General features: G+C 44.1%; 1 protein-coding gene across 2 annotated transcripts in view; it reads left to right on the top strand.

Moving 5' to 3' along the window:
* The window catches only part of cux2b (cut-like homeobox 2b), a 97379-nt gene that overhangs the window by 19733 nt on the left and 54837 nt on the right, over window positions 1-22809 (top strand). For both annotated transcript variants that reach the window (XM_063490793.2, XM_063490792.1), the window contains exons 2-3: window positions 15859-15969; window positions 19443-19490. In XM_063490793.2, the coding sequence (XP_063346863.1) occupies window positions 15859-15969; window positions 19443-19490 (159 nt within the window). The remainder of the gene's footprint in view (window positions 1-15858; window positions 15970-19442; window positions 19491-22809) is intronic.

Genomic DNA, 22809 nt, shown 5'->3' with positions numbered 1-22809 from the left:
GAGCACTCTCTGTAAATGATGTACGGCCTTGACAGCACCACATCAGGATGTATTTTATATGGAATGTAAATTATAGTGTTAAATTAGCCTGGAAAGATAACTAGCTGGCACGGGGGAATGGACTCAACAGTTTAATTTAGTGTCAAAAGGCCGTGAAGGGATAAATCACCTCTCTCTCCCCTCTCTGCTGTGCCATATTAGGCTTTAATCATTCTCTTTTCTTGTAATATCACTTGTTTCTCACTGCTGCCTAAGGAGTTCTTGAGAACTACACTGCATTTCTTGCAGCATCAGTCGGCTGCTTACAAATGCTTCAATTTGAGCATATAGAAGACAATGCTTGTCTTTCACTTTCACAGTCCCCCCCCCCTACTTCAAATACAAGCAATTTAGCTTTCCCCTGAAGATCCCAAATGGCTCCTAAAGACCTAAACTAGCTCTCTTTACTCATAGCAGCATCTTTTTGTCACATGAGAAAGGACTCAGTTGTAATCTATAGGGCCTGAAAAATTAGGCCAGCACGGAACTGCTGGAAACCGCAGTCCCTGGAGTGGCCACTGGAGGCTGCCTCCAAAACTGAGCCAGTCCCCACAGTCTCTTATGTTAAAATGCCCATATTAACAGCATTAAATGGTGTGTTTATAGCCTAGTACAAAAACGTGCTTTGGTCTCCATGGGTAGTTTCCTGCTTCAGCTGTACTATGGGTGATTTGGTATCCTTTCTGGTAGAGAAAGTCACTGGTTCGAGTCCAGCTGGAGACGCAAATCCCCTTTGGGGTTGCACCAGGAAGGACATCCGGCATAAACCTGCCAAACCAAACATCTGGAGCTACCCCTGTGGCAAGCATTTGTTTCCATTTGGGTCCTGGTAAAGCTAAAGTTGGGGCTCTTGCTGCTTTGATTTGATTTTAAGTCACCCAGACACAAGCAGCTATAGCTCCCAGAGGTCTGCTGGGCATCACCTCCACTACAGTGAGTTGATTTGGTGCCTTTTGGAGTATTCTTAACCTCCTAAGACCCGAACTCTTTCATGGCATGCATTTTCACTTTCTCTTTGCTATTTGGGCTGATTGGGCCCTGATGAGTGTAAAAACAAAGAATTACCTGATTTTTTTATTTATTTATTTATTTATTTTTTAACCTGATTTTTGTTTCTGAGAAAAATGAGATCCACATAAGAGGACATTTGTTTTAAATTTCGATAGAACAGTAGCAGTATAATGTCCTCATAAGTGGATATCAGGCCCTTGTAGAGCAAAATTTAGTATTTTGGTCTAGACAACCCAAAATGTGATGTCCACATATGTGGATGCGAGGTCCTAGGAGGTTAATGTACATATCTGACAAATCAATTTTTTTTATTTTATACTTTTTTTTCTTACTTGGCAGACTGTTTATATATGTGCATTGAATCCTTGGAGCTCGCTAGCCTTAGCCAATAACTTACACTACATCATAAAAAACAACAACATTATAGCCAACACTAAAAACCTAACTTTGAGACTATAAAATGCAGAATCCAGAAACCAATGGGTGATGTCAAGGTGTCTAGGTCCATCTTTTATATTCTTTCTATGGAACAGACAAAAGCAGGTTAGGAGTGTAAGGCGTCACTGCGTAGGTGGGGGTATTCTTAAACAGATAAAAGCTGTTAGGAGATAGACTTGAGCTTTATAACAAGGATCTCCCCCCGTTTCCTGTCCTCAAGGCTGGAGTGTTTGTCTGAGTGGCCTTCGCTATTATCCAGAGCTACCCTCCATAGGCCGCTGTGCCTGGGAGCAGCCCTCTTGCAGCCCGGCCCTATCTACTATGATTGTGTCCTTGACAACAACTACAAGAATCCACCTGGCCAAGATCTGGGTTTTAATGTGAGAACTCGTTTGGCTTTGTGTTCCCAGAGCCCTCGTTGTGAATTGACATTCACTTTAATTCACTTCTTACCCACTTGATGGGAATGGGTACATAGATGGAGGAAGACGGGCTCGAGGAAGAGTTGAATTGGTACCTCAGGTGACTCAAATTCCTATATGTTTAAAAAAAATACGTGGTGAGTCACAGACATCCCAAAAAACCAACTACTGCTCACTCAGGGTACCTCCTCACACTTTGAATTCCTCTCAGTATACCGCTGAATCTGACAGCTCTCTGGAGAAAAGAGCCCTTAAATTATCAAGTGGGGCTCTAGTTGTTTTCCTTGTTGTTTTCAACTCCTAAAAGGAGGGGGGTAGGGTGGGCTTTGGGGATGAATTGGTATGTTAAATGAGCTATGGGAGGTCTGCTGAGTTTTTTTTTTTTTTTTTTTTGAGTAGGGGGGAGTTCAGTCAGACGAGAATTGCTGCGTTGGGTGTTTGAGGCAGCTGTGTGAAGTCATTTTCCGGGAGTGCAAGCGGGAGAGAGGTGCGGATTAGGCAGCGCCTCTGAGCCGGAACAAGTCTGTCTGGGAAGGGATGAAGGCTACAAACCATAGATCTAATTCCCTCTCACGCTGCTAGACAGCAGAGACACTCACACATAGCCAGTGTGAATTAGGCCCATTTGCTCCCCTCAGTCTGAAGCGAGCGAACACGGGGAGCAGACAGGGAGAAGTTGACATACTCCTCACATCCTGCCCTCGCTCCCGACTCCCCGCGCTGCTTCCAGCCCACCTCCAAAAGCTGTCTCCAGCTTACGCTGTTTTTTTTTTTTTGTTTTTTTTTTATTGTTTCTTGTGCTGCAGGTCTTTATTATTGCTGACATTAACATGAACACAGTGCAAAAACAGGCTCCAGTGTAATCCTATGAGAGGGGGTGGAAAAAGGGCATTCCACTGGCAGTGCAGAAAATGTTTGCACCTGTGGCCCCATTGATCGCGTGCTTGAAACTCCAATGCTCTGAAGTTCATGTCTTTTTAATGTGTGTAATGCCTCGCCTCAGGTCATGCGATTGCCCCGAGGTTACGGAAGGTCCACGAGGCTGCGTGCAGTGGTGGATTAGCTGTCCTCCTTCCTCCCTGCCTACCTTGATAAACAGGGCACCCTCTCTTTGGCTCTGCGTGCACGGAGCCAAACCTAGTGCCCTCTCGTCCACACACAAAAACCTGACCCCAGAGCTCAGATCAATGCGGCTGACCCAGATACACTGTCCCCCTGTCTCTTTGTGATTGGACATACAGTGGTTTGCTTGTGGGTCAGAGGCAGCAGGGGAAGTTACAATTCAGAGCTGAATGCTATCCACCATGTAAAGCAGGCACACAGTGGCCTTCAGGCTGTTTGAATTTCACCCAAAGTGTGAGCAGTATTTCTGTTTTTTCTTGCAATTCCACCGGCATGGAAAAACACGGGTGGCTTTAGTTATTAAGCTTTTGTTTAAGAGCTTTGCTAGTTGTGAAGAAAGATGGAGATGTTGGTGTAAGAGGCTCCCCCTACCCCCCGTCCTCTCCCTGTTGTGCTTGTCTCTCCCATCACAGCCCTCTCCACCCTGCGTGCCCAGTAATGAGTTGTATTACATGCTCTGTGGTGGGCATGTCTTGTGTTAGGGGCCTGTATTCAATCTTTGTACTGTGAATGCAGGGGAAGGCTCTTTGTGTGTCTTTGAGATGCGCTGAATTGAGACGGTGTGCACCGAGTGAAGCTGATGAGGAGAGAGCGAGTCCTGAGAGGAACATGTGGATGCCTGGCAGGCAGCGAAACGCTCTTGTATGTTTGTGCGCGCTTGTGCGTAGACGCCGTGTTTACGCCGTGTGCGTTCGCTTGTGGAGGGGCGGATTTCAAGGAAGTGTGCTGCTGAGCTGGATGCGAGTTGAATTAGTCTTAGTAATTCAGTTTACTTATCCCCACATTTTCAAATGGCACGCCAAGAGGTAGTGTATATTATATGAATGAAAATCTACTCCAGTCGGCTCATTCATCACTTGAGCCTCTCATTGTAACCCGCTCTGTGGACTGGCGAGGGGCCTAGCTATGGGCTAAGTGATTTTTATGAGGGAGCATCATGGGGCTCAGGTCTTATTCCTTTTTGTAGGAATGCATTTTCTACTTAGATGGCAACAAACTGCATTTGCACTTAAAACATATTCTGTAATCTTCTGTTATTTTACATACAAATTGCATCCTGGGCGATGCATTCATCATTGCTCATATCCAGCCCACTCTTAAATGAAAAATGTATCTGAGATGAATAATGGATCCTTCCATAGTATAATTTTATGTTTCTTGAATATACTCGAGAGTTCCTCCTCTGCTATATCCTCTAAATTTTTCTGCCTTGCCTGGATGAAGTTTTAGATATGAAGAAAAATTACTTATTTACCGTGGTTATTGTTTACCTGAGAAAATTTTACAATATGAATCCTCTTCAGTACAGATAATATGTGGAGTATGGCGTCAAAGGAAGAAAAAGAAGCACTCTGCCGTTGTACAACTCCAGGATACTTCATATTTGAACGGCAGTCAGTCACGATCGTGTAGCGTCTTAAATGTTTAGTGTGTGGAACTCTCGGTCGGGAGATGATGGGGTTTGTAGACAGCTAGCGTACACGGCTGCTGATGTAGTGGCAGTGTGGTGGGGTTTCCTCTTGGGGGGGCTATGGGTGGGCAGCCGTGTGTGAAGCTGGGAGAATTGAGGTTGAGTAGCCGAGCCCTCTGTCTTTATCTCTAATTACATGGTGAGTCTTGGGGAGATTGGGCAGCACTGTAAAGCCCCGGCAGATAGCTTTGCGGCACCCTCCCCCTGGCTGTTACAGCGCAGGATCTAGGGGTGTGAAGCAGAACCAGGTCTGGTGGGGCCCTAATGCCCCTACAGATTTTCTCTCTGGGGAGCCCCGGGTGTTCTTTCCTCTCCATGGCAGCGCCGCAGTCTGCCGCATTCCAACCTGCCGCTCGGGGAGAAGCACACCGAGGCTCCGGGAGCCCACTCTGTCGTGCTCTACTTGCTCCTGTCGGTTTTTTGTCGTCCCCGAAGTTTCGCAGCCCGTCCTGGGAGACGTCTTGACACAGAGTTGCAGATGGGAGGCACTGGACCGAGGCAGCTGGTGTCACAATGTGGATTGGAATTCACAGTTGGGATAAAATATGAAACAAATATGTCATTACACATATGTTTTCCGCTGTTTGTTCACCCAGCTGTTTCCTAGCTCAGCTCCCCCCACTCCCCCTTGCCTTGCCATATAAACCTGGGTAGGGCTGACTACTAATAATCCATGATTTGTCCCATTGTGCCCCATTTATTTTATTTTTTTCCCCCAGTTACTTATGAGCGTTATCCTCTGTAGCTGTCACTTCAGTCTGCTCAAAAGAGCTGTGCATGCTGGAATTTAATGTTTACACTTGTTTTTGATGATACGAGGCGACGCCATCAAAAGACGGCACAGAACATACTTCACTACAAATGAAGGCAGAATAATTCCCAGTCAGTTAAGTGTCCTTTGATTCTTTTGCAAGTTTAATCTGCAGAAATCAATAAAAGGATGCACGTTGGGCCTGGGAGTCAACAGCAGCCGTGTTTGATGGGTAAACGGACAGCCAAATGGATGATGCGGGGGAGCATTCATCTTTCTGTAGGCAAATTGGGCCGCTAGGTCCCGACTAATTGATTGATCGCATGGACTTGCTGATACAATCAAAGCCTGGCCTGATTTATGGCGATAAATCGATTGATTAATAAGGTTTTCTCGGATGGGTTTGGTCCGTGATGGTGGCGAGAAGCAGTGGCGGAGGGGGAAGACACCTCCGAGTCACACATCCGTCTTGGAGCCGTCAGCCGTGTTGGTTTAGTGTGGTAATAAGAGAGGCCCGGATCTCCCAGCTGACATTTACAAAGAGCCGCTTGGCTATGACCCGCTCCCTAGATTAACCTCCACTTGTTCTCATAAGTATCCCTGATATTAAAAGATGGGAAGCAGCATCAGGCGACAGCGGAGGGGGGCAAAAAAAAGAAAAAGAAGTGTGACTTTTTTCAGTACACCGTTTGCATACATCATTAGGGAGAACAACAAAAATCAATTGCACATTCCAGAATAAATAAAAACAAATATCTTGAGCGGGCCCTCTTGTTGACTCATTCCAGATTACATTTAGTCGGCTGTTTAAATGCTGATTTACAGCAAGATGGAGTCCATTCCCCGCACTCGCCTGCCTGTCTGCCTGCCTGTTCAGAATATGAAATGGAAGTTAAACACTGTGAATCTCCAGCGTGAGGAGGAGGGCTCTGGACGTGTGGGCAGTGTAGCATCAAATAGATTGTGTTTCCTCCCGTGTAAACGCCTAATGTGTGCCGAGCGCTCTGACACAGATGAATGTAAAGAATTTGCTGTAAAGACTTTACGGCCCTTTTGAGAGACATGGCTGGAAACCGGCAGCGTGGAACCTCCTCCACGCCCCCCTGAGCACATGTCCGCACAACACGCGCACGTTGGCGAGCACTTGCACTTGCACACGTGTCGAGGCGCACGGCCCTCTGAGGAGAGAGGCTACATCAAACTGGCGAAGCTGGTGCAGGCATCAGGGATGCTTTTTATTTGCTTTGGGTCAGAAATGGTGGCCCTGACGATGTGATGAGAATCATCCCACAGACCTGCTCGACGCTGTGCGCCGTATTACGGCAGGAAACAATCTCCTGACCGAGCTTATCATTTAATATACGAGCGCTACCTTCTGTTGCACAACAGGGCAAATTTTAAAGCGACTGAAGTATAAACTGGCCTTTCAAGTGGCTGCTCCCATTTTGTGACAACAGAACTCGCCTGCCAGTTCCCCGAGCCTTTTGTGACGGAGCTCAAAGCTCTCGGCTGCTTGTTGTCAGCTCCGGTTTTATTCCCACTCTCACCGCTCTATTTAGATTCATTTATTTTTGGTTCAAATGCTGTAAAATGAAAGTGTGATGCCGAGAGGGAGGGTAAAGGGAGTGTTCCCTCTCTCTCAGACAGGTGGCCCCGGTTTATGTCGCCGGGCCCCAGGGGCCCCACTAACTGAGTCTGAGCGAGAGGAGGGACCCGTCTCTCGGCGCTACACAGGTGGTGTGAAACGCAGCCCTCTCTCCACACCTGAAATATTCAGATTCTTCCAGCGGCTTCGCTTTGATCTCGCCGCAATCGACAAGGGAAAACGGAGAGGATGGGGTGGTGGGGGGTAGAGAAAACAACAAAAACAAGAGGAAGAGCAGCACACCTGAGAGCGAACAGATTGACATTTCTTAAGAGAGAATAAACAATCGCAGGTTAGCTGTGCTGCATCGCTGCAGCTCGTCGTTTCAGGTGAAAGTGGGCCACGGCAGCGATGGCTGCGTCTGCGGAGCCTTCCTCCTCTTCGTGCAAACTGACCTCAATGGTGGAGCTTCACAGGAACGAGTCCCCCGCAGCACGCTCCTCTGTTTCCACTTTGAAAGTTATTAGAAACCAGAAAGCAAAACCTGTCCCCAATTTTATTCAAGTGCGACACTGTTGCCGCTCTCCTAATTTTTCACGCATACCCCAGAAAAGAAAAAAGCCCAACTTATTTTGGACGGTTATTGTGTTTGAAGCACCGGGCTCTCTCTCTTTTTTCTAATTCTCAACTATTGTAACACCTCCCCGTTGCTCTTTCATATTCACATCTCCATTTGAGCCGATCATTTTGGCCGACTGAGGTTATCGTGTCTTCGCTCAGGTTTCAACCCACTAGTCTGCTAATGAATCATAGGACTGTGTAATTAGTCACCCTGCATGTACAACACAATGACAATAGACACCCTGATTGTAACCACAGAGTTTGAAAGGAGCAGAACAATGCTCGGCCTTAATGATGATATATAAGGTGTTGTAATTGGCCTTCGTTTGGAGCGCTCAGTCATGGATTGTAATTTGAAGTTTCTAATTGGAGGGCATTTAAAGTTATTCATTGGTTTCAGAGTGGATACAGGATTGTTTGAAAGAGCTGTAATAAGATGTTTTCATGATACCTCTTGATACTATTTTTGAATAAGACTTGACAATAAATGGAATTAGGGCCTCCCTGGTCATACTGAGATGAATTACCAGTGCATTAGTGTGAAAAAAAGAGGGAAAAAAAGCGCGTTTGTGTGTACATGTGTGTCCAAGCGTGCATGTTGGATTTAAAGAGAGAGAAGTGTTGACAAGTAGGCTGTGCTCTGGCGCATCAGGCGCCAAAAACTCTCTAAATGAAGCAGGGTATGACGAATAATGGCTGACAACACCAGTCACACCTTTTGCTGATGGTTGTAACGCTCACGCGCTTCTCCTTCCTTTTGTAAGATTTAGCATGCTGTTTGAAGACAGCCTGACTGACTGGGGATTAATTATTTTGGATGATTTATCAGACTTTCCAGTCCAGAGTTGAGCGAGGTGTCAAAATGAAACGTGATTTTTAAAAAACATTTATTTATTTATTTTCCCTCCCCATTCGCCGGTAAGTCCTCACACACAGTCTGTACACTATACACCTTTACCTGTTTATGCACAATGCAGTCAGCATTGCTGCTACACGGTGGATGGAGCTAGGGTTCCCAACCTCGGTGTCAGGACCTCACAAGGAGATACAAAATGTATCAGAGGAGGTGAAAGGAGTGGAATTTCTAGTGTTTTTCTAGACTTATTGGACACTCGGAGCACACATGCTTATTATATACAGTTCCTGCGTGACTGCTGCAGCATTTTTCAGCTGCTGCAGCTTGTACGCTTTTATATGACATGCGCAATGAACATGGGATCAAACCTCCAATCCTGTGATTACTCTACTCCCACAAATGTAATAAGGCAATGGCAAGGGAAAAGGAAAGGAACAACAGGCCTCGCATCATGTCTTCATATCATTCGAAGTCTGTTTAAGCTGCAGAATTTCCTATCGCCTCCTCAGACATGTCAGGCCTGCTGCTGTCCTGCATCGCTGCCCCTCCACTACCCCAGCATTCACCTGTGGGCTCTGAGGGATAATTACTTATCATGTCCCAGATTCTACGTGTGTCATATTTTTGGGAAGAGATGATTTCAGAGCTGAATTCTCGCTATATTCTGTTGCTTTAACAAATCAGTAAATTCAAATATGAGCTCTCTGACTGAAATAGGCATGGATTGTGATTTTCTGGGCAGATACAAAAATTCTGATTTGGCTGATAGCTGATGCTTTATTCTCTCTCGTCTTTATTTTTTTGTGGTCAGTCATTCTGCCTTTTTTCCCATGAAAACAAGGAAATTGTCTTTACAGATGATGCTTTAACAGATTTATTGCCCACAGACTTTCATGTTTGTCCTGTCTTCCTCTGCTAACTGCTAACCTGTCACGGCACATAGCTGCCCCTCCCTGAGCCTGATTGTGTTGGAGGGTTCTTCCTATTAAAAAGGAGTTTTTCCTTCCCACTGTCGCCAGGTGCTTGCTCATAGCAGGTCGTTTGATTGTTGGGGTTTTGTCTGTATTATTGTAGGGTATTTACCTGTTGTTGTGATTTGTCACTAAATTGAATTGAATTGAATATATAGTTGAGGCAAGTCTGTGTTACCTTACCTAACAGATGTGTATGCAAATAGCTGTGTGTGGAAGCTGCTTATTTGCCCCTTATTTCTCTTTAATTAGCCGTTGGCAGTCAGTGTTTGGCAGATTTTCAGTGCAGACCTCTTCATAACCATGTTTAGATAATATTTTTTTGGGTAGACCGTATACTTTGTAACTTTTTCTAAATCTTTATCTTGGGTTAAGCTCAACCCCATGTGGCACTCACAGTTGTTTAAACGAACTCGAAACTATTGGGTAATAGTGGGTATTGGGTAGTTTGGTTGAACCGCAGTGTGATGGTGACATGAAATGATGTAGAGCAAAACTAACGAAGCATCAGTTCGGGGAATAAACAGATGGAGGGGGATGCCAGGTGATAGCATCCCGCCCCCCCACAGCATCCCTGTCAGAAGCTGCATGCTCAGCTCGCATTCCAAGTGTGGGGTCGCGGAGGTCAGAAGCTCCTCCCTGCTGGGTCTGTCTGGGCGGTCTAGCACCCACATAGACACACGCTGTCTGTTTGTGCCCTTAACTGATGCTCAGCTCAAGGAGGCCAGATAAGAGTTCATTTTGGATCTTTCATATGGACAGGCGCCAACGTGCGCCTCTCCCCGAGCTCCTCTAACCCCTTCAGCCAAACCACTCCCTTCTCCCTTAGCGGCTGGGAGCGTTTGCCAATCATAATGTTGAGGCCAGACTAGACTGCAGTGATTGGGGCCATTGATTGTAGTGATTTGATTTATTGATCAGTCTGCCCTCTCGAATGTGGCGTCTCAGATGCGGGGCTAATCTGAGGCTGCTATGGACAATCTTGTGCCTCACAGAGAATGAGAAGCGATAAGGAAAGTATGAAAGGGAACTACACTTATCTTAATCACATACTGGTCCCCGCTCTGCCTCGCTCGCTGCAGCCCCCCGTGTGCAGATGTCAGCGCACATGTGTCTGTGCGCACACATGTGTGCCAAATCGCTCTTTTGTGCAAGACCTTGCGTGCAAAGAGTGTGTGTTGTTGTGTCAGTGTGCGTATGCGGTGGGGGTTGTGAGGCAGTACAGTCACCAGGCAGAACAGAGTGGATCTATAAATTGATGGAATTCAAAGCCTCCAGCATCGATTACCATTATAACAAACAGCAGCACACAGAATGTCTGATTATTTTTAGACAAAGATTCTGTGCTCTCAGCAGCAATTCTGCTGATGCTGTCACACTTTCAGACATCTGCCTATGATTGCAATTAGATGGGATACAAAAAGAAAAATAATACCCCCATCTGCATTTTCCCCTCTCTCCTCCTCCTTCCTATTTTTTCCCTCTTTAATTTGTGCTGTCCAAGCCCACTGCACACAATAGTGATTTTGACTCAGTCTACCTCAATGCAGTACCTTGCTAGTTTTTTTTTTTTTTGCACAGTTGTCAACATTTTCCACCACGGCTTGTCTTTGTGAAAGGCCAGAAAATAGCTTACCACCACAGATGTAATCAAGATGAGCTAGGTTTAATGAATCAATGTCAAATCTACTCCAACATAACACATTAGCGAGTCCCGGATTTTACCTAAAACATTCCTGCTTGCACAGATTGCTACAGCACATCATTTTGCTCCACTTTTTTTTTTGTCAAGAACAATTGTGTTAATTAGCTTTTATCCAACTTCCCTTTGCCTAGAATCATCATTTAAAGAAACATAACATACTCTACAACCAGCTCGCTTTGTCTTTTTTTTTTTTTTTGTCAGATTTCTTGCCACCTCTAACCTCCAGTTTCTTGCCTGCTTCTCTCACCCTATGGAGTCTGAAAGGATCTGTGCCTGCAGCCTTCGCTGCAACACGCTTTGCATAAACCTCAGACCTCTTAATGTAGTATAAACAGCTGCTTTATCATATCATCTGATGGCTCCACTATGGGGTCCGTCTTTGGTCAGTGTCAGAAGGCCACAGTCTGCTTTTGTAAGCCAAAGGATATGTGAGTCATGGTTTCACAGCTATTTTTTCCTTCCCTTGTGTTTAGCTGGTCATTGAGCCGCTAGTCCGTTTACAGACTGCCAATAGGGTGCAGATCTAGCCTGTTAAAACCACTAAGCTCCTTCTTTCTTGGTCTTTGTTTTCGAGTCAGAAGTCACCAAGATTGCCTTCTCCTCGCGTATCGATGGGAGCACACCAGGACTGGTTCCATTCTCAAAATCCCTCTTTCCTGCCTCCTCTGGTCCCAGTGACAGCTCCGCCCTCCCAGGGGAAACTCATCAATTATGGCTGGATGTTTGACTGGCAGAGGCTTAATGACAGGAGCTCTGTATTGACCTGACTGCCACACACTGAAAATTTGGTCCCAATCGCCCTTTTTAAAACCTGTCAAATGATTACTGAGAAACTCCTCTTTGCACAGCTTGTTGCAACTTGCCTTTTCTTCCTCTTTTTTTAAGACGAGGAAATCTACATGTTCATGCAATTGATCCTGTGAAGGATGAAGCCCAACATAATGAAGGGAGATAAGTGAATTTTATCAGGGATCTTGAAGGTCCCCTGGTTGTAGGTTGAAACGGATCACATCTGATTAGGAAGCAGAGGAAAAGTCTTCCTCAGTATCTTTTGTCTCCAGAGATAGCATTGCTATTTCAGCAACACTATATTGTGAGTTTCTCCCATCATCAGTCTGAACAAGACAACCAAAGTAGCAAACCGTCTGTTCTGCCTCACTTCTTTCCAGAAAGACAGGCAGTAGGTTTCATTTGATGGGCTGTTGCCCAGGCTCCCCTCCCTCGTAATGGTCTAGAAACTGTGGGGATGCTTTCAAAATAACCGTGCCATAATGACTGCACTGTTTGACTTGCATACTGCATGAGTATCCACCATTCTCATCAGCTGAGCTGCAATAAAAGTGAGCCCAGCTTTACGGCGAAGCCACTGACGCACAGGCAGACTCAGAAAAACCACACTGTTATATCTTAAGTACTTATAAAATCCACTCAAAGTCACTTCTTGAGGAATTTTCTCTTGGCAAGATTAGCCAGTCTAGGGCCATTTGAATCTAGTGGAGGTTGGCCGGCTTCTGAAAGCCGACTCGCTAATCTCCAGGAAGGCTCATCCCAGATGGACTGTGAGGACTAACAGGAATTTATAAAGTCCTGTCGCCTTATCCTGTACAGCCATGCCCTTTTTCTTTCTTTTTTTTTTCCTTCTGTGACAGCACGATTTACAAGGAAAGACACATTTCCTTCTCACCAAACGTATCATGAATATTGGAACGCTTTGACAAGGGTAGATGTTCAAACATGTTACGTTGGTCTTTGGTATAAATACAAGGCACGCAGCCTTTTAGGCGTGATTGACTTCAACTTGACCTGTCATTACTTGAAAACTACACATTGCATTGCTGCAGTTTAAGTTTTTCTTTAGTTTTTTTTGTATTAATGCAAAGCAATTTCACACAGACCCACACACACAGAAAATAACCGCAGTGAGCTATGAAAACAACTGACCCAGAATAAAATGGGTGGCAATGTCTATTATTCGTATTGTTAGCAGTCTTCTTTAAAAGACAAAACTACACTTGATTAATCTGACTTACCGTATTGCATTATGTATCTTCTAGCTCGTCTTATTTCTTTATTTGCGTGCCACTAATCTGTTCAGTTGGCCACTGGTTTATATGTTGCATATATACCACATGAGAACAGTCTCATCTAAGGCTTTGTGAACAGTGAAAAAAGATAATTTTATATGCTTTTATATATTTATGGCATCACCTGTAGTGAAACTCTGGGCTGATGCTAATGCCAATGTTTAAAATAACTTGGTCGATTGTCTATACCAGTGCTTTTACTTTATGTCCAAGGTAGCAAATACATTTTCTTTATAAATTTTTTTTTGTTGATATTTAGCTTTTGTTAAAGTGACACAAATGATAAATATCAATCTCAATATGCGATGCATATGGGGAAAAATGAGCAAAGACGCTAACAGAGAATGGCTGCTGCCACAAAAACAACCAAGAAATGATGCAGTCGAGAACAACCAGACTTTCCAATATTTGCAATATTTGTTAACTTCACTATTTTGTTGAAAATCTTCATCCAGCAAACCTCTTGGCTATGAGCGGAAGACTGCAGCTTAGCACAGCAACACATGCCTGGAGGTGCAACCTGGCCAGTCAGGAACATTTGCCCCCTTGTAGTGATGCTTGTGACTTTTCCGTCTTTAGCCTGTGGCAATAACACTCTGTGTTCAGTGATCAATCACCGATTTCTTGGAAAGTGAAGTTTTTGTCAGAAATTAAATCCTTTACAAACATGTTACACATGACTATCCATGTGCGTTGTTATTAAATTACTATAATTCAACAACTGGACACAGTTCGACAGTTCAAGTTAAAGATCTATAGAAAATAAACAAAGCTGCATAAATTAAATCTGTTTATTTTTTATTTTTATTTACATGTTAGGGCACACAAAAAAGTTAAATTGAAAGTTTTAGGCCTCAGCTTGGCTTTCGCTTGTTTCATTGCATATGTCAACTGGGCTGATAAATGGGCTGATAGTGATATTGGAGTGATGGATCAGCACATCCTTAGTTGTATGGTTTTTAACCTTTTAATGACTGAAAGTGTTGTTTTGATTGAACAAATTTGAAGATTCAGTGTGTTGCACTGAGGCTGAACGCCAATGAAAGAGTCAGGAAGTCAGAAAGAATAAAATGCTGTTATAGTTTTGTGACATACAATAATGCCAGACCCAACATTTAAATGGACTTCTGTGAAACATTTTATAGGCTAAGATGGTTGGAGAAGAAAGAGTTAGTGTGATAAGTTTAATATAACCTCCTGTAGAGGATCCTAGGGTGGATTGATGGGCATTAAAGCTGTAGCTTTGACATTGGACGCTGCTCGTTACATCTCAGGAGCATGGACCTTGGCCAATACAGCACCAAGGTTGTAAATGTCCTCAAGGCTTGCATGCTGTCACAACAAACTTTTACTGCCAAGGCGATAGCATCAGTCAGGTACCTTTCTTGTAGACTAATTGGTAAAGTTGTGGCGTTAGAGTCTCAGTGTATAGCATCTCGCCTAAGACAGTGCACATTCCTACTTTAGCCCCTTTTTGACTCGCCAGTCCAGGGACTTGAACCAGCAGCCCTTCAATTAACAGACCGCTTCTCCGACCGACAGGCTGTCACCATCCCACGAGGCCACGGCTGGTTGGAAGCTTCATCCTTCCATTATCTGCCTTTTTTCCCTCTCCTCCTCGTCGTGTTATGATTTATTAAATTGCCTTTAAGTAAGACTGCAGATTAATTAAAACACAGTCAATTTAATTTCCCGGCGTCATATATAAATTCGCAGTGGTAATTGAATCCCCTACTCCACTTTTTATATTGTAACCCAGCAGTTACAAGAGAAGAAGATCCTCGTCAATTACTGATAATCACAGTCCAAACTAAGAGGAATACACTGCTGTCTGTTTCACTGCTCGGTGTAGGAAAGCAGAGTTCGAATCTGCTTTCTCCCTTTTTTTTCTGTTTGCTGAAAGAGCCGGGAATTGGATGACTGATCGATAATATTGGATTTGCGGATGGCATGTGGTGCAGCTGAGTCCACAGTGAATGCAAGGTTCTGATGAAGGGGCCTGCTGCACAGGCAGCTTTGCATAGCGGATCAGACATGTCGGCAGGGCGGAGCTCTCGTTTTGCTATGACTACAGATATGTAAGCGACCAATGTGACATTAATGGAATAGCGATTGGGGCCCGTTGTTGTAGCAAAAAGGGTAATGTGGTTTAAAGCTATGGAGGCTGCTGTCACGTATTGAAAATCTGAGCGGGATCAATATAAAGATTGGTGCAGGCGATGGGGGAGAGAGATGGAAAAGAGGCTGAAAATAGATCTGACCTGTGGTAATTACTACAGCATGTGAGGCGCTCGTGTGTTTGAATCAGGTCTCGGCCGGGCTTAAAAAACAGCCACTCATTTCAGAAGGAAGCTCCATTTGTTTATAAGGGTGTTTGTCAGGTTATTGGGCCTTAACACGTGACACCCCCCCTCTCTCTCCCTTTCTCTCTCACCCTCCACCCTCTCACCCCATTCGCTCACTGGCGCTCTATAGCCGTTGCAAGCGTATTGATTATTTCAAATACTGATTATCTAAAAGGCCTTCTGCTACTGTAGGCATTGGATTTATTTTGGCTTAATTATTTATGGGCCAGGGCTAGCTGTAAGTATTACTGCTGTGAGATCATGAAGGATTACATTGTTAATATTCAGCAGTGTATTTTTATTTATGTACACTCTTAAGCTTTACTGGATGAGCTTTGGCCGGCTCCCTAAAGTACCGTCTCTCTCTCTCTCTCTGTCTCGCTCTGTTTCTCTCTCCCCCCGTCTCACCGTTTGTCTGTCTTTTGTGTGTTTTGTAGAGGGAGCTAAACTCTGTAGCGTCTGAACTGGCGGGTCGACAAGAGGAGAGTGAACATTCCCACAAGCACCTGGTAGAGCTGAGCAGAGAGTTCAAGAGAAATGTCCCTGAGGTGAGTCTGGCACCGCCACCCCCCCTTACACTCTCTCACACATACACACATATGACCCCCCCCCCCCCCCCCCCCCCCACACATTATTTCAACTATGTGTCATTTTGCTCATCTTCACCTCAGCAGGTACTGACTGTCTGCATCACTGCAGCTACTCAAGCCCCCGCACATACCTTTTTGAACAGGGAATTATTTATTTCTCTTGTAAAGCCTGCATTAGCATACTGTATGTTAACAGTGCACAGCACTTGCGAGAAATCAGGGTTAGCCTCCTCCCTTCCCCTTTCCAGTAGATCAGTTAATATTTAAATGCTGAGGCCTTGCAGTATTAGCCTCTGGCTTGGTGAGATGAGAGGTGAGGGGGCTCATTTGCAAAAAAGGTAAGCACGACTGTGCTGGTTGCTTTCAACTCCAAAGCTAAAGCACCACTTTATGAAAAAAGTTATCTTGGTGTCAGAGTTGGCAGTGGATGTTGATATATCTCCAGGTTTATGTGATGGATCAGGAACAGGTGTCTCTCCAAACCCATTAAGGAAAGGGATTCTGACTAAACAATGCTGATTAGGATGCATCCCCCTCTGCACCATCCCGCCTGTTAGGGTTCACTACTTTGTCTCTGGTTCTATGTTACAATACAGAACCAGACATAAGTTGTGATATACACTGAGCTATCAAAGCAGCTACTTTCCTTTCCTTTAACAACAAGTGAACTCCGTTAGTCTGATGTATCTTCAGTTCATTCTTTTTCTGAACTCTCTTCTAACAGCTTTCACTAGACTAGCATGTTTTGCAGCCTCTTAAAACAAAGCTCCACATGGCTAATTACCATAACCAAGCACATGGCTAATTAGAATATTATTACATATACACATTACCCAAGCTATTTCTCAACATATGTTTACACACATGCTGTACACAAACGTGAAATGTGCTCATGCTAAAAAAAAGTCTAAACAGATGCTCAGATAAATTGTGTATTTTACTCCAAAGCTAGGCTAACATACAAGTAGCATCCCTATAGTTGGCTAGAGTGACGAAGCAGGTCCTTTTAGCTTTTTAGCCATAATCTCACACGTAATCTCATAGCTTTGTTTTTCCTTACATTCACTGTTTGTCTTCAGCTGAAGCGGTGTGGACCACTGACTCTGCATTGATCTTTTCATATAGCCTCTTGCTACTTCCTTCTGCTGCTGCCTTGCCACCAGCACTATTTTTCCCTCTTTATTTTATTTCTTAATTAATAGTTAATCTGTAATTCTTAGATTCTTTTTGTTGAGGGACACACAAAAAAATTTCTACCTTAAGCCAAAGTCAAATTTAAATGCTGAAGTTGTTGTTTGCCAATGATGAGATTCCTTAATTAAGACTTTAAAGCGAATGATACGGTGGCCCTGAGAGTCAAAGCACAACAGATGTTTTGGGGTTGGGTTTTTTTGGAGGGGGGGGGGGACATTAAGGTGACAATACAGCTGCAGAAGTGACAGAAACCAAAACATGTGAAGGACTGCGCTGAGACACGCTTAAAAGAAGGATTAATCAGTGCCGTGAGGGAGGAAGGTAAAGTCACATGGTTCATGTAATACTGTAGCTACGTGTTTGCTATTAGCCGTTTATTGTTAGCTTGTCACTTTCCCAGCTTGTCACGTTATCGTCTCCACAGAAACACTTGAGTTGTATTTTATCTTTTCTCTTTCCGTTGTGTTTTGTGTGTGTAGTTTTTTTTTATTTATTTATTTATTTTTTTTAGCTTTTCTATGTGCTGACGTTTTCTTAAGTTGCAATGCATTTGACCTCTCAGGGCTGCCGTAGAATGAGGACTGGCGATAGATATTGATAAGACTTTATGATACCAATACTGTTATTGATTCTTCTTAGCTCAGCCACAACAAAACAGTTTTTATTATGTTAAAGTTTTGAACAGTGTAGAAACTAAAGGAGGAAAAAAAGTGACGTATTTGAGGTGTGCCCCACTTATTAAAAGCTAATGTTGATTATTTTTCAATATGTAGCTGTCAAAAGAAACATGTTGGCACTGGTAAAAAGGAGTGATGCACTTGGAGCCATATGATTCTGATGAACTGGACAATCTGGAACCAGTTCTGAATAGCTTTCCTTAATGAAATTTCATTGCATTAACTACAGTGTAGTCAGATATGAGATCTCTTTGTGGTTAGCACGACCGAGAGAAACTATTAAACACAAGCAATGCATCTTTCAGTGTAAGTACTGGAATGTGAATGTCATTTGAAGTGAACGTAAGCTATAATATTTCTTCTGTTTACGATCAGTTCTTGTCTTGTCATTATTTAGAGGTACTAAAAATATCTTATTTAACCAGGACCCGTTATGCTCATTTTCTAGCTCCATATTTGTGTTCTTGGACCTGAATAGCTTTGCATAATTCACAGTTAAAATATAATCTTTATTGAGCTCGTCTTAGCTTCTGTCTGAAGCGAGCTGCTTCAGCTTCCTTTCCCCTCCCTTTAAGCAAACTTTCTTCTGACTACAAGAGGTTTGAACATCAGGTGGGTGGGCTTGAATTCCCACATCCAGAGGTGTGTGGTTCAGGTGACTACAACAGGGATATCCCCTCGCATTGACATCATGCAGGACCAAGAGTAGAAAAAGCGAAAGAGAGCATTTTTTTGTCACATCCTGACTAATCATACTTTCAGACGCTACAAAATTCTACTAAAAGGGGCGGATGTCAAACTATCCTAACCATTACACTTAATACATCACAATAAGATTTTAACAACATGTAGAATTTCATGTGTCATTATTTATGTTCTGGGCTATTTTTAATACCTACTAAGAAGCTATATAGACATCACTTATTTTCATGTTCTTCTGCTTTACATTAAAAATGTGCTGAGACCTCGATGCACCTTGCTTTTGTAAAGCAAAATGGCAATTAAGGTAGATTGAACCGAGTACATGAAAAGCAAAACCTAAGAGAGATACAGATATGATTTAGTCCTTTTTCATCATCTTCCTTTGAAATGATCAACTATTGACATGTAGGCTGAATTCAAAGAGAATATTTTTATATTTTATAAATTAACCTCCAGGCTATTTGCCATGCTGCCTGCCTATCTCAGCCTGTAGTGCGCTGCTGTAATCTTGTCAGTATAATACAGGCGTTTAAGACAGGATCAGGCTGTCACCACTGGCAGCACAATCCCCTTACCTGAGGCTGCGAGAGCTCGCACACGTCTGGATCTCTAGCTAGTGGAAAGCCCCACTTTTGAAACATGCCCACTCAAACTCTTCAGGTTTAACCACTAATACTCACACCCCATTACGACGTAACTCACCGGCAGCACACGTGCAATGTGAGGGAAGCTGTGGTGAGAATCCATTAACGTGCTCTTTCTTATGTTTGTGCCGCACTGGGACTGGCAGACAGGTGGAGTGTGTGCAAAAACGACAAAGTGCTGAGACAGAGTTTACTTTTTTTTGTCTGTACACAGGAAGTCCGGGAGATGGTGGCACCTGTTCTCAAGAGTTTCCAAGCCCAGGTGAGTCGCACGACTTTTGCATGTTACAGATCACTGATTCAGCAGCGGATTTAGCAGATTCAGCGCTTTTATCGACGATGTCTGAGGCTTTGTCTGCACAACATTATAATCTACTGAAAGGAGACACTCTTGCTTAGCACACTGACCAAAGCAGACCGCTGTGCTCCTGGAAAGAAACACTTGATTGATAGGGCAAGGAATCCATGGCGTGCTTTTCATGTTACTGCTCATCTGGTGCTTATTGACTGATGCCTTTTCTGTCAAAGTGAAGTAGCATCTATCTGCCATTAGATGATCAGATATCTGGCTTCTCATATTTTCTTGGCTGAGACAAGCCCTCATTTCCTGTTGTGATGGTGCATTCAGCGTGCCCCCTCTGACGTCGCCATATTGAAAAAGTCATCTGATACCTACCAAGACTCTGCTCTAGCCATTAAACCAAGGTCATAAATCACATTTGTGAGCTGCATTATGGTCCACGAAGCAGAGGCTTATGGAAATGATACCACAAATATGTTTCCAGTCTCGTTCTCCCCCTTCTAAACTCCCGCTCAGCGCTAACCTGAAAGCCTCATCATCGGTAAACATTAGAACACTCGGCATGGATTGTTCAGATCTCTTGGAAGCGATTATTGGCAGCTTCTTTTTAATGCTTTATAATTGACTATGCCCAAGTAAGCGTGTTCTCTGGCAGGAGCTATCACATTCAGCACCCTGTGGTTGATTTCTGTGCTAATTCAATTACTCCGACTGTAAAGTTCCACAAATATCAGAAGCACCCTTCCATATCTTTATTGTGCAAACAGGAACCCAAAGGATTAATTTAAGCACCATTGATGTCTGACAACTGGGAGTCTCGAGATGTTTCATAGTAGATAAAATAGATGGCTGATAATGAGCAATGATTTTTTTCTTTTTTTTCATGTTAGCTGCAGGCCTCTCTGGGTACCTCTTGGTCTCTCTTGTGTAACTACCACAGGCTCGTGTTCTGCACATTTATAAGTAAGCCAGCTTGCAGAGCAAAAAAAGCTATTTTTTGATCGCAGGGTGCAGCAGGCAACTCGGCACACCATAATAATCTAATCCTCTGGTGTTTTTCTGATACACTTTGACCTTATTGGTAATGTCAAACAGCTTGCAGAGGCTTGTGAACTTTACCCAGCGGTAGTCTGCTCGACCTCAGTGTAAGCCGTGGGACCTCGACCTGCTGCTGCTGCAGGGGGAGAAAGTGGAAGGGAAGGTTGGAGTTGGATGTGCTTATTTGGCTGTGTGGTTTGGGATAGACCGAAGCTCCCCTGCAGGTGCACTGTACAGGTGGTGAACTGTAGAAAAGTCCCGGCGTGTTCTGCGTGTGCGTGTGTGAGGATGCATACTTGCGAGGAGGAAAAAAAACTGGGTCCCTGCCCCCCTTTTCCTCCCCTCCCTCATTGCAGTTCGGAGGCCCAGAGGAGTGCCTCTTGGTATTTGGACCCTCATCATGCCACTTCTAAAGGAGAAGTCGGCTCCTTTGAAGTGTTTGCGACATGACAGGTTCCCTTTCTTTTCTTTTTTCATTTCAATGTTCCCCACCCACTTTCCCTCTCTTCTCCCGTCCAATCTCGCCTTCTAATTATCACTAACCAGGCGACTGATTAGAAACACGTTGCCGACCTAGTTTTTCCGCAGAGCTGGAGGAGGAGAAAGGGTTAATCCCAGAGCTGGTGGCTGTCATTGGTCGCTTCCCTCCTTCTTCTCCTCTCTCTTTTTTTTCTCCTTTCGTTCTGCTCTCCTCTTTTCTTTCCCTGGAAGTTTGCTAATGAGGTCCCGTCAGAGCTGAGGAGAGGTGTTAATTTGGCCTTGTGAAGTAGGAAGGAGATTAAGGACAGTGAGGAGCTGAGTTTACGGCTTAAAATACACCGCTGTCCTTATTAATCCACAGGGCCCTGGGAGACCGGCGTTTTTGGTTTTATAATGAACACTGTCTTATTAAGAAGGTAATTTTAATAAAAATTTACGGCGAAGAAGAGGAGATGGTACACGTCTCCATGGTCTCAGGCACACCTTTGGGGCTGAGGGATATGACAGTTATTTCTCAAATAACCGATCGCTGGAGAGCCGGGGCCCGTTGGACCACGCTGTTCACACAGCTCTCTCTCTCAGAGCTCTCGCTGCCACCTAACATACAGGAAAAACAGACTTTGCCGACTCTCACCGAGACTTCGCGGGCTTCTCAGTGCAATTTACACCTCCCTCTCACTTTAGAGTATAAACTCCCCTCAGGACGAACCTTGATTCCTGGTATGTTTGCAGGAGAGAGGCAGATTCCTCCTCACATCCGGACAATCTGAATATCAGGCCCAAATTAAGCACTCATTCTATTTTTCTCTCCTCTCCTCTTGATGTCGTTCGGCGCTCTCGGAAAAAGAAAACAGCAGTATGGGTCCCTAATTACTGAAACTTGCTTTACAATGATAATCCGTAGAGTAATTTAGCGTGCACAATGAGAGTTGTGGTGCTTGCGCAGATGGAGATTCTGATAAATAGTTTGTAACGTGTAATTAGCAGCTCTGCCGGTTACATGCCATTAACCCCTCAAGCTCAGGAATCATTATTGGCCCTCATTATCAAGCAGTAAGGTACGATCGAGCTGACTAGACATCAGAAACATCAAACAGCTATTAAAGCAGTGCGAGCTGGGGGCCGGTGGACACCTGTTTATGAGTCTAACTGTGCCATTTCTTCCCCTGAGGTGCTAAAAGTGATGATGTGAGGGAAGACAATGTTTTCATGTATATTGTTGTTGTTGTGGTTGCTTGTTTTTCTGTGTGAGCTTCGGAGGTCTTTTTCAAATGAATTAAGACATCTCAAAATGGCTGCTGTGTCTTGTCTGGAAAGGTGGACTGTGCTGGTAATATGACCTTTCATGCTGGAGAGCGGCACCAGAAATGTGCAATAAAAAAGACAAAACAGTTGTTTGGATTGTCATATCTGCTTTAGTGCTTTTTTTTGTTGTCGTTAAAAGCTTCTGCAACTGTATTTTCATCCTTGTTTAAGGCTTCTTGCAGATAATTTGTCCACGAGTATAAGAGCTGAGTGGAGACCTTTGCCCATAATGCCTCGCCCTGAGCTGCCCTCCCGTACTCCACGCGGCGAGGTAGACGACCACCATCTTTGATCATCCATCGAGAGCCGACCAGTTTTTCCTCCTTTTTGATTAATTCCTGAAGGAAATGATAATTTCTCTTGAATGTATGAATATGTTATGAATAGTGGAATGAATCAAAGAGTAAAGGATGATAATTAATTACAGCGCTATGATAAAAGGCTGTGGGTGTTATGA

The sequence above is a fragment of the Pelmatolapia mariae genome, linkage group LG12, assembly GCF_036321145.2.
Source record: "Pelmatolapia mariae isolate MD_Pm_ZW linkage group LG12, Pm_UMD_F_2, whole genome shotgun sequence".
Lineage (NCBI taxonomy): Eukaryota > Metazoa > Chordata > Actinopteri > Cichliformes > Cichlidae > Pelmatolapia > Pelmatolapia mariae.
The sequence above is the reverse complement of the archived record's forward strand: the minus strand, read 5'-3'. Positions and strand labels throughout refer to the sequence as shown.